Source organism: Gopherus flavomarginatus, chromosome 3 (genome assembly GCF_025201925.1).
Source record: "Gopherus flavomarginatus isolate rGopFla2 chromosome 3, rGopFla2.mat.asm, whole genome shotgun sequence".
Taxonomy (NCBI): Eukaryota; Metazoa; Chordata; order Testudines; family Testudinidae; genus Gopherus; species Gopherus flavomarginatus.
The window spans coordinates 34,133,699-34,146,646 of NC_066619.1; the positions used below are offsets into that span (position 1 = coordinate 34,133,699).

The following is a 12,948-nucleotide window of genomic DNA, read 5'->3' on the forward strand; positions in this document are numbered from 1 at the left end:
AAGTAGTTTGCTGGGGTGGGATCTGAGTCACTACAGAGAATTCTTTCCTGGGTGCTGGCTGGTGAGCCTTGCCCTCATGCTCAGGGTTTAGCTGATCACCATATTTGGGGTCAGGAAGGAATTTCCTCCAGGGCAGACTGGCAGAGGCCCTGGAGGTTTTTTGCCTTCCTCTGCAGCATGAGGCATGGGTCACTTGTTGGAGGATTCTCTGCACCTTGACATCTTTAAACCATGATTTGAGGACTTCAATAACTCAGACATAGGATAGGGGTTTGTTACAGGAGGGGTGGGTGAGATTCTGTGGCCTGTGTTGTGCAGGAGGTCGAACTAGTTGATGATGATAGTGTCTTCCAGTGGTTTCCCCAGGAATTGAAATTTGGGGGGGTGTTTGAATTTACAGGTGGTGTGTGTCAGGACCAATGAGATATATAAAAGAGATATAAATAAAGTAAATGTTTTGTTAGGATAATGCAAATTTAACATAAGGATAATGCAAGTTACGCCAAACCACCTAACAGGTCTAGATTTCTAAAAAAATATAATTTTTTTAAAAAAATGTATTTAATGTAAATTGACTTTTGAAAAGTAAGCCATCATGGGATAAGAGGGAAGTCCTCTCATGGATCAGTAAGTGGTTAAAAGATGGGAAACAAAGGTAGGAATAAATTATCAGTTTTCAAAATGGAGAGAGATAAATAGTGGTATCCCTGAGGGGTCGGTACTGGGACCATTACTGTTGAACATACTCATAAATGATCAGGAAAAATGGGTAAACATTGAGGCGGCAAAATTTGCAGATGATACAAAACTATTCAAGATAGTTAAATCCTAGGCAGACCGCGATGAGTTAAAAAGGGATCTCGCAAAACTAGATGAAAAAATTGGCAGATGAAAATCAGCGTTGATAAATGCAAAGTCTATGAGGCATTCTGATCTGTTACATTTGCCAGGCAGTTTACCCGGATGTAAATGGCTATGTAAGGTGGAAAGTGATTAGGCCCTCCATTTTAAGATTGTTGCAAATTTCTGCAAAATCAATCTGCCAAAAACTGTGAATTAAAAAGTAAGTTTGGTTATTTCTGTGTAACTTTTTTTGTCTAGCCAAGCTCCAGTAATCAATATTCTTTTAGTGTTAATAGCACATATAACTAAACTATAGCAAATTACAAATCACTAGTCTATACATAGGATGTTTTATTCTAGAGAGTCATATTAAAATGTTTAATTACTAATTCCTGTCCATAAACATTTAAACAGGACTCTGCTACATACAACTATGCATCCATTAATTGTACTCTGGCCCCAGCTGATATAACTCAAGTGAACATTTCATTAAGATTATGGAAACCTACCTTTATAAAAGTAAGTAAGACTTCTACAGATTCAATATAACTATGGGTTTGAAACAATATTAAGCCAAATATAATGCTTAGACAGTTATATTTTTTTAATCTTCAGTCTTCTAGTACTTGAAATTGTTTCCTTACTATTTTAAGAATTCCCTTGAAATTAACCTATATATATTCTGTTACTGAGGTACTCAGAACATCAGAATTAAAAATGCATTTTCACCAGAGCTATATAGAAAAGAACTATTACCTACATGTGATGTGCTGCCTCTGTGTATATGACCCAAAATAGCATTCAGATTTTAGCTAACATTTCACATTGCATACTCATATTTCAGCAATTCAGTTTTTCAAGACTCCATTTCCCTTTAAATATCTAAGCTTTGCCTTGTTTTTTGGAGATGAATTAGGCTCCACTCCTGCAAATGCTATGTATGCACTGAACTTGATGCTCATTTGTTATACCTACATGCTTAAGGTATTCACATGTGCAATTTTTGCAGAATCAGGGCTTTAAATATGTGAGTCTTCATTTCATATTTTTTTGTTTCTTTCCCATAATTTTAACTATACTTGGGGTTCAATCCTACAAGTACTGAGAGTGCCTGGCATGTTGCAGGATCAGACCATAGGTCCATGTGCATTATTTCTTTGTCTTCACTGTTGTTTGAAACTTTAGCATCATGTGGAGAATTAATGTGCTGTTTACCCACTTATCTAGATTCATTAATAAAATTGTTCAATAAGATTTGACTTAATTATTCTAGTAGCATCCCACTATTCCTCTCTGCGATTTTTCTATTTATCAGTCCATTTTGCTCTCCTACCACCTCACAAACTGAACCCAGGGCCGTCCTTAGGATTTATGGGGCCCTACGCAGTATTATTAAACTGGTGCCCCTGTGCCGGATGGCAGCCCAAGCTCACAGCCTGGTGGGGGAGAGGGAGGAGGGACTTGACAGCAAAGGATAATGAGATGCCCGGCCTGCCTCATGGTGGCAGAGAGTCACAGTTCCCCGCAGAGACTTCCATGCTCTCTCCCTAATGCAGAATGGACATGAAGAAAGTACCTAATTAAAAGCACTAAAATTTGGGAATAAAAAATGTCAGTCACAGGTTTTTTGATATGCCCTGAAGTTTGTCAGAGATTTATTTGCAAAAACTTCATAGTAAGGGTGAGTCAGCTGTCCTGCTGAATACAACATTACATATAATGGAATACATGATGCAGCTCTTCTCTGTTTTACATTTTCTTATTCAGTATTTCTAAATTGAATTTATATTTTAAATGTACTCAAATCTTAAGCCAGCATTCCAGATTATTACATATTTAACTCACTGAAACAAAGACATTCTTTTAAATTAATCAGAGAGGTTTAGTGTGTTCATAACAATGTTCATTGCTTTTAGAAAAAGGGAACAGTAATTTACTTTGTGTGATCTCCATAACAAGAGACATGGTTATGAAATTTCACCAACTTTAAAAAAATATGTTTCCAAAGATTTTAGGTATAACAAGGATTTTGTCTTACTAAGGTACTGATTTTGCTGGAGGGTTCTTTTAAAACTAGTTCGTCGGATAGTCAGAAGTAAAGAAAGGGAAACTCTTTGTCCAGCTATCTGGAAGGGAAGGACTGTTGTCCCTTTAAGGGCTCTCTTCAGTGGGGAGTGGAGGGAGAAGTGGTGAAGGGATGGACAGAAAGGACAGGAAGACTTGGAAGCACTTTTTTTTTTAACTATAGTAATTAAAATGTGTATTTTAGATAAGGGAGGTCTTTTGAAGGATTTATTTAAAAAACTGTATGTCTGAAGATCCACGCATTTAAGGCTAAAGATGATTGTGCATCTAAAACTCTATGCAAGCATTTTTTAGAAATGTGATTTTATAATCTTCACCAGCTCACTAATGAAATATTTTTAAAGCAAATTTTAAACTAAGGTCCTGTAGACTGACATGTTCTATGTAAATATTGCATTAATGCACAACTGTTTTTGTCAGTAAAGTCAGAAACTGACAGTATAAAAATTTATTTGGGCATAAGCTTTCATGGACATCGGATGAAATGGGTTCTAGTCCACAAAAGCTTATGCCCAAATAATGTGTTAGTCTTTGAGGTGTATTAGTACAGCTGTATAGGGCCAGCGCTGCAGAGTGGCCACACTTACAGCAACCAGCGCTGCAAGTGGTGTTAGATGTGGCCACACTGCAGCGCTGTTGGGCGGCTTCAAGGGGGGTTCGGGGAACGCGAGAGCAAACCGGGAAAGGAGACCAGCTTCCCCGCGGTTTGCTCTCGCGTTCCCCGAACCACCCTGCAAACCGCAGGGAAGGAGACCTGCTTGCTCGGGGGTTCAGGGAACGAGAGAGCAAACCGGGAAAGGAGACCAGCTTCGCCGCGGTTTGCTCTCGCGTTCCCCGAACCACCCTGCAAACCGCAGGGAAGGAGACCTGCTTGTTCGGGGGTTCGGGGAACGAGAGAGCAAACCGGGAAAGGAGACCAGCTTCGCCGCGGTTTGCTCTCGCGTTCCCGGAACCACCCAGCAAACCTCAGGGAAGGAGACCTGCTTGCTCGGGGTTCGGGGAACGCGAGAGCAAGACGGGGAAGGAGACCAGCTTGATTACCAGAGGCTTCCTCAGGTATGCTGGGATACCTGCTTATTCCACGGAGGTCAAGAAAAGCGCTGGTAAGTGTCTATACTTGATTACCAGCGCTGGATCACCAGCACTGGATCCTCTACACCCGAGACAAAACGGGAGTACGGCCAGCGCTGCAAACAGGGAGTTGCAGCGCTGGTGGTGCCCTGCAGATGTGTACACCTCCTAAGTTGCAGCGCTGTAACTCCCTCACCAGCGCTGCAACTTTCTGATGTAGACAAGCAAGGACTCGTCCTTGTTTTTGCTGATACAGACTAACAGGACTACCACTCTGAAACCTGTCAGTATATACCTTGGGGTTGGCAAATGCCTGTTAAATGGCTTTATTACCCCTTGAATGTCTCTTTAACAGTTTCAATGTTGTGCTAATAGGTCTGGCAGGCTGGAGGTTTTTTCACTTTTAACTACTAGATTCCCTCAGAAGGAAGACTCACCAGGCTAGAACAGCCATCTGTGGGAGCCTGCAGGAAGGGTCAGAACAGGGATAGGAAAACAAGGGGGTGGACACTAAGACCCAGTGGTGCCCCAAATTTTCAGGTGCTCTACGCAGCTGCCTATGTTGCCTATGCCTAAGGACTACCCTGACTGAACCTAGTTCTATGCTGTTATTCATCTCTGGAATTTCAGTCTTAAAAATATTTAACATAAACAGCGGAGTCTGTTTTCTTCCAGGCAAATATTCACAGTTTAAATTTCACTGTAAGAGCATTACTTCAGAGTGAAAACTCATCACTGATTTTGAGAGGAACCAATCAAAAGCAAGAGGTATGTGCGACCCTATTCTCTGACACCCATTGTAGAATTTACCCTGTTAATGACATGTTTGATATGTCACCTGCCGCAGCGAACCACACTTCTCTGAGGAAGAGGTCTATAATTTTCTATCTATTCAGGATAAAAAAAGGTCAGAACTAGCTTAAAATAATATTGAATGATAGGAAAAACTATGCTATTTATCAATTTACATATGAAGTGTACCTAATCTGAAGCTAACCATTGCAGTAAATTAGTGCTTCCCCTATCCATGTGGATATGAGACGCATAAAATGAATCTTTTAAAAACATTAATAATTTAAAAAGCAGCTGTCCTAGGTAGTCTTGGAAAAACAAATGTCCTTTAGAAACAATTCTGCTTATATGCAATATTTTCCTCTAATTCTGTTTCCTCCTCTTCATTACTAAGAATATTTATATGAAAATAAGATTTTATTTCCTAAAGCTACATCTATCCTGGCTGTGCAATCCCCATTTGCAATAGCTCCTATGGCCTGATTAGCTTCTATTAAAGTACATTGCCTGTTAATGGGAGCTGGTATAATCAGCTCTGCTATCCTATCTTTTTAAGTTTGTAACTTTTATTTAACTCTTTAAAACATCTTAGAATAAATTACATAAAACTATACAAAATAAATTGATTGTATTGTTTTCTAGGGTAATTTCTGGATTGTGTAATAATGTATTAGATAACTACACTGGTAACCCTGGGTAAAAAGCTTACTGTATGTTTCTGTGCAGTGCCCCCAAGAATTTCTGAAAGAATGACCTTCAGAATGATTTAGTTCTTGTACATATTGCTTTGAGAACTACAAACTGATTACATGCCAGTGATGAGCCATGAGCTTTTTCTTTCTTTTACTATATACATTCCTTTTAAAACACAGATTAAAATTTAAACCATAATCTAAAATGCGGTTTGGCTTCTCTTGAAGATAAACGGAGCTATCTCTACAGTGTCATATGAATCAGAAATACTTTGTTTTAATTATAAGAAGTTATTGAAATTAAATATTTAGTTTACAAATTTTAAGGCCTTGCTGCACAAGAGAGTTACACTCTTTTAACTTAAATTAGTTTTTTAAACCAATTTAAGTTTAAAATGGTGAAAGGTCCTGTGTGGACAATTATTTCAGTTCAGCTTAAACCAATTACAAATAAAACTGGAAAAACAAAATAAGTCTAGTTTAGAATGAGAAGATTTTCTACACAGACTTTTATATTGATTTAACTAAATTGGTTTAAAAATCACAAATTTAGTTAAACCACTGCAACTTTTTCATGAAGCTAAGCCCTTAACATGCTCTTTTGAATCATGGAGCAAGTACTGTAGACACTCCATAGTGTGAAGCTTTTCCACATGCATTTTCAGTACTCATGAATGAACACATCTCTTTTTTAGGAGCTTAACACAAACTTAAATAAAATAAATATTTCCCTGTATTACTAAAAATCCTTTCTGAGAATCACAACCATTGATAACCAGGGAAATTTTATGCCAGAATTATAAACTTTTTGTGACAGCCCTCACTCGGGATTGGTTGGTAGGGGAGCGCTGCCTAGTAGTTAGGTTAGTGACTTGCAGAGAGGTTGTTGGTAGGTGAGCCCTGGCCCTAGGGTGACCAGATGTTCCAATTTTATAGGGACAGTCCCAATTTTTGGGTTTTTTTCTTACATAGGCTCCTATTACCTCCCACTCCCTGTCCCAATTTTTCACATTTGCTGTCTGGTCACACTACCTGTCCCTCCCACTCCACTGGGCTCCAACCCGTGGCCCTTTGAGGGCTATCCGTGTTCTGACAGCTGGGGAGGCTTAAGGCAGCCCTCCCTGGGCCACTTCCCTGCAATTGTCCCAAGGTCGCCATCTGGGGTAAGGCAGCGTGAGGGCAACTGCCTCTTCCTTAGGTATGGCCCAGCCTCCTGGGCCAGCTCAGTCCAAGGCTTTCCCCTGTTGGGATAGTTCAAACAAAAATTAAGGGGATCAGTCTAGTCCAGAGTCCATATGAGAGGACAATGTTTCTCTCTCAGTATGTCTCTGCAGCAGGCTCTCCCTTCCCTCAGGGAGGGGCCTTTGAGCAGTTGTTTTGGGAGAGACTCTGCCTTTCCCTCAGCTCATCTCCCCGGAGCTGCTGGTAGCAGGTCTGCTCTTCTCCCTAGTCTGCCCCCAAATTAGCAGCTTTCCTACCTTTTAGTTCCTTCTCCAGTTGGTACATTTGCTACAGGTGTGGCAGGGTGAAGCTGGCTGAGCCCAGAGTAATTCCTTAACCCCTGGTTGCTCAGTCTGGGGTTTGTGCACCCCATCACACTTCAGGAAATATAGTTCATTAGAATACTACAGTCACTTAATAGCAGAATTGTGATAAATAAAACAGTGATTGCTAATTAGAAGGTACTTTGCAGTTTTTTGTAGCCATGTTGGTCCCAGGATGTGAAAGAGACCAGGTAGGTGAGGTAATGTCTTTAATAGGACCAATTTCTGTTTGTGGAAGGGACAAGCTTTCAAGCTTCTCAGAATTTCCTCAGATTTGGAGGAAAAAACAAGAGTGTCTGAGCTAAATACAAGGTGGGACAGATTGGTAAGCATAAGTAGAGTGACGAGACAGCAAGTGTGAAAAATCAGGATGGAGGTGGGGGCTAATAGGTGCCTATATAAAAAAAAAGCCCCCAAAATTGGGACTGTCCCTATAAAATCAGGACATCTGGTCACCCTAAGCATAAGGGATTCACACATGCTGTAGGAGACCACTTAAAATGAAGTGAGCAATTAAGAGTTAGCAAGTAGTAGGGTGTGTTACAAATTGTTGTAAGGGCCATAAAAACAGTGTCTCTATTAAGTCTGTTTTTTAGTGTCCAGCAAAGTTACAAATTTAAGTTCCAAGGCTCATTTTTTGATGGTTTTGGCCAAGTTTCTTTGAGGACGAGGACTGAAAGGTCAGATACAGAGTGATCATTCTGAGAAAAGTGTTTACCCAGAGATGATAGAATATTTCTGCCTTTTATCATTTTTCTGTGTGATTTCATTCAAGAGAGTAGCAGTTATCTGGTTTCACCTACATAATTGTTGCTGGGGCATTTGATGCACTCTGAGGTATACCACATGTTGTGATAGGCATGTGTGGGACCCATGGATCTTGAAAGGTTTATTCTGGAGCTACCAATCATTGTAGCAGTGGAGATATGTCCACAGGTTTTCCATCTGTTGTTCTGGCAGGGTCTGGTCACACTTTCAGTTAGTATGTCCTGGTCCATGGGGAGGTTGTGTGTTGTCTAAAGGCTAGAAGGCAGGGTCTGGGAAAGATTTCTTTCAGGATGTGGTCCCCATCAAGTATGGGTTATAATTGTTAGATGATGTGGGGTGATAGGTAACAACTGGAGAAGTGCAGTCAGTGAGGTTTTTTTCCTCTATATTGAAGCAGGTTCTTCTGGATATTTGGGTGGCCCATTCCATGATACAATCTACTTCTTTGGTGGCGTGTCCTTGTTTAGTGAAGGCAGATTTAAATGTGTTTAACGTGTATCCCAGACTTCCTATTTGGAGCAAATTCTGTGGTATCTGAGTGCCTGGTTGTAGATAACAGATTCCTTGCCATGTCTGAGGTGGTTGTTGGATCTGTGATGGTAAATGTAGTGATCCGTGGGTTTCTTGTATATAATTGTCTGTAGGCTTCCATTGTTGAATCCAATCATGGTCTTCAGGAAGTTGATGCTGGTGTGACAATGTTGTAGAGAGAGTTTGATGGATCGGTGGTGGTGGTTGGAGTTTTTGTCGAAATCTATGAGGAAGTTTAGGTCATCTGTCCAGAGGATCAAAATATCATTGATGTATCTCAGGTATATCACTGATTTTTGTGGTTCATTTTTTCAGAAATTCCTCCATGAGGTGTCCCATAAAGAGGTTGCCATCTTACTAGTCATTGCTGTTCCCATAGTTTGGACAAAGTGTTTGGTGTTAAATATAAAGTAGTTGTTGGTGATAATGAGTTTGGCTATGCATTTGGGGTGGATTTCTGAGTGTTCATTATTTTATAGGTATTTCAGGCAAACAGTGATGCCATCATGGTGAGGGATGTTGGTATATAGGGAGATGATATCCATGGTGGTTGGGATCGTATTATGAAGGAGTTTGTTGATGTTGAAGAGTTTCTGGAGGAAGCTTGTAATGTCTTTGAGGAAACTGGCCCATTGTGTGAATTTTACACATCTTGTGAGACTTTACATAAATATCAATTTTCACACTGAGAGTTAAATTCTCTCTTTCTTTAAATTCTACCACAAAATGAAACTATAGGGTTCTTTTGAAAGTCATACTACAGTATCTACAGTAGGTGATACACGTTATGCTACTTTGTTACCAAGAGAAAATATTTTTTTTACCATTTACCTTTTGAATAATTTTCACAGATCATGGTTATAGTTTCAAAAGAACTTCACCCTGGCATCATCCCTTTATGGGTCATTTTACTGAGTGCCTTTGCTGGACTCTTGATTCTTGCACTTCTTATATTTGCACTGTGGAAGGTAAGCTACACATTTATTTGTTTTTGTGTTTAGATTTTTACATAGATGTTTAAGGGCTCAGTCCTATGTTCTTGCCATTAGAACTTGACAAACATAATAAATCACTAAATTAGTAAAATATCATAATAAATACTTCATTAAATTTCATTTTTCCCTAAGTAAAATAAATTCTAACCACTTGGGTACAATCAAAATGTGCCAGTTTTCTAGCAGTGAGGTTTCATTAAAATTAGATTCAGTTAGAGTTCTTGTCAGAAAAAAAGTGGGTTCTGACACAGTTATGCTTAGAAAAAGTGCTGATTTGCTCTTTTGTCCTGCTAACAAGAAATTCTTCCATCTTGTGAAATCATTTCTAAGCCAGTTCAGTCTGGTCATGCTTCAAAGAATCAAAATAATGAAAGCTTTGCTGAAATACCTTAGAGCCACTCTGTGGAATTCTAACACTGATTCACCACAGTGAAGTAGTTAAGGCATACAATACAGAATGGTAAATAATTTTAGCTAACCATGCCAGGTTTCTCCTGAGTTCCTTGAATTTTGGGTTGCTTAAGCTGAAATACAGTCTCAAAATTTCTTAAACATTTGGAAAGTCAAAGCATCTCTGAGGGTCAGGCCCTAAATACCTACTCACAGATATCATGCATTAACTCCAGGTATGTATGGTTTGATCCTGAAAAGTTATGAGTCTACTTCTTGAAGGTGCTGGATGCCCTCCACTCTCAGTCAACTCAGTAGGAATTAAGGTTTCTCAGCATCCCACAATAAGCATTTAAAACCTTGCAAGACCTTTAATGATCCAAAGCCATTTCTAATACCTCTTGAAATAGACCATTGTTGTAACCATAAATAGTAAACTAAGATTAGAGTTACTAACTTTCCCAAGCAAAATTTCTATACCATGAAAAGGGAGAAGAGTCCAACTCCATAAAGTCCACTTGCTATTGCCAGTCCGTTTTATACCTTACAGCTGTATCTTAGAGAGATGGTGCAGGTAAATTTTTAGTATTGGTACTGATTCATAACCGGTTTCTCTTTTAACAATAAAACTGTATACCTTAGACTACATTTTTTTTTAAAGTGGGAGTCTTGAGGTCCATATCCAAGAATCCACATATAATTTCACACATTCATCCATGCAGATATACTACTGCACATGTACAGTCATTTGAACATATAAGTAAACTGATTACATTCTTAGCTAGCCATTTGCACACACACTGTCACTTGATTTGCATGTACAGTCTTGGTAGGCACAACATTTTGCTTATTTCTTTTGAGCTCAACCTTTTATTTTTATGATATATGTATAAAAATATGAATTAGGCAATAAACTCAAAAATGAATAGTGATTTTTGGGTGCCCGACTTCAGACCATTAAAGGGGCCTGATTGTCAGAAAGTGCTATGCATCCACTATCTGAAAACCAGGCCCCTTTAAGGTGTCGAGTTTAGCAACCAAAATCACTAGTGAATTTCAAAATGTAGATATTATGTGTCATTAGTGCCTATTAATTGATTCTTAATCATTGCAGAATTAAAATTAAGTAACGATAAAAATACCTCCAGCGCTTACATATTTACAAAATCAGCAGAACTAATAGAAAACTAACAAATACCTTGACATGTTGGGGCCAATTTTCAAAAGTGGCCCCCACTACCTTTGCATCTTCAAGATTACACATCTAAAATTCACAGATAATTTTAGACATGGAATTACCAGATTTTCATGCACAAAAGCAGGTTTTGTCTGTGCCATGTTGCAGGTTAACAAAAACTGGCCTGTCAAGTGGTGATTCTGAGTGGAATAAATACGCTGTATAACTAGCTGTCTGTTGCCCTCATCAATACTGAAAAATATAACATTATATTTTTTATTAGCTGAAAAATTAAATGAAGAGTGTAGCATTATAAAAATATTTTTTTATTGACTTCAGGTTTGATATTCTTCAGCAATTCAAATTTCATATTATAATTTAAAGACAGATACACTCTGTTTTACTGCTGTACTTAAATATTTTGCCACAAGTGGGCAGTCTTATCAAAGCCAAAACTCAGTATGTTAGTAATTAGTATGTATAGCCACTGGAAAATCTGGAATTTAAACAGTAAACTAATATTTATTCAACAGTCTTCTAGTTTTTTTTTGAAGACTTGACAAATCTTTGACACTTTCCCTCAGCATAACAATGATTCAGCAATCATTGTACATTAACTTTGCTCTCAGTTTGTCTGTTAGTGTGAGATATGTCATTATTGTTCCAATCCATTAAAGCAACATTGTACTTCAGTGATAAGTGAATTTGTATCATCTGTAAGCATTAAAACAGTAAATAACAACATTTAAGCTTTGCCAAATTGTCTCATATGTTTCTAAAATTCCAGATTTGAATTGCTTCCTCTTTTTTCTGCCATATACAGGTTGGATTTTTCAAAAGGCCACTAAAGAAGAAAATGGAGAAATGAAGAATTCTACCAAAGGAGAATATGTTGCAATTAAACAATGATCTGTTCTCAGGTCTGCCTCAAATATATGACTGTAAAGTTATAAATGTGATGGTCACAACATTTTCTAAACTCCATCATGGACTAATCAAGGTGTTGTTTTTTAAAAAGAGAAAAAACAATAACAAACAAATCAAGTATATAGGTGGATGTTAAAAAGGGAAAACAACAACCCTATAGTATTTTGTAATATATTAGGAAATACTGTATTTTAAGCTGTTACTCATTTTTGGAGAGTAATTCCTTTTTAAAATTCTGGGTTCTTTTGCATAGGGAAAATAGTCCATTGATATTTTTTTATCAAATTAAGTAATTCTTCAGCCCAAATTATGCAAGAAACCAAGTTGTAAGTAGCAGTCATAATCTCTTTACCACACGTTCTGTATTTTCAAAAGAACAAAGTATTCAAAAGTCATTTCTCATAATGGACTGGCAATTGGCTAAGCCAGGCTTTCAAATCTTGAGCATGCACCAAATACAGTCAAGTATATTTGACAAAGGGATAATCCAGAGGAAAGGGGCAACTGCAGAGTTTGCATGAAACTTGCAATTCCAAGGGCTTTTCTTCCCTCTTAATGTAGTTCATACAGATGTACAGAGGCCATTCCATGAAATACATTTCTATTAACAAAACTATTCAGGATTGATCCCTTAAGTCATACAAGTGTCTGAACCAGAATCTAACTTTTAGCAGGCCTGTAAAATTTTGCTCACAATAATTACTAACACAGCTGATTGCACATTGTTTCAGATAAGCACATGTACCTTTGGACTCACGAACTGATGTGCCCAGCAATATTGTAAGTGTTGTGTTTTCTAGAGGCACCCTGAAAATTTGCCCCTCACTGTGTATGTTAGAGAAGCCAGTGGGGTTGCTTCTTGAGCTATCCATGAACAGTTACTGTGTAGCTATTTAATTCAGTAGGTTAAAAGTGCCCAACCAAAGAATTTATCAAAAGAGCAGTTAGAAAAGCACTGAGAAGCTTTTTGTATTACAAACCACACTTCATTTGTTACTTACAAGTTTAAGAACTGATGCAAAATTTGTTCACTGACCAAGCACTTAACAAATGATGTTTATTTGTATCAAAGATTTAAAATGTTATATAGTACACTGAAACATAGATACAAAATTATATTTCTCTAAACCCAT

At 38.2% G+C, this 12,948-nt stretch overlaps 1 protein-coding gene across 1 annotated transcript in view; it reads left to right on the forward strand.

The window, feature by feature from the left end:
• Positions 1 to 12,948, forward strand: part of ITGA1 (integrin subunit alpha 1) — a 131,673-nt gene that overhangs the window by 113,502 nt on the left and 5,223 nt on the right. Inside the window, exons 27-30 of the mRNA XM_050946869.1 lie at positions 1,258 to 1,362; positions 4,675 to 4,767; positions 9,178 to 9,294; positions 11,712 to 11,808. Of these exons, the coding sequence (XP_050802826.1) occupies positions 1,258 to 1,362; positions 4,675 to 4,767; positions 9,178 to 9,294; positions 11,712 to 11,756 (360 nt within the window). The 3' untranslated portion in view covers positions 11,757 to 11,808. The remainder of the gene's footprint in view (positions 1 to 1,257; positions 1,363 to 4,674; positions 4,768 to 9,177; positions 9,295 to 11,711; positions 11,809 to 12,948) is intronic.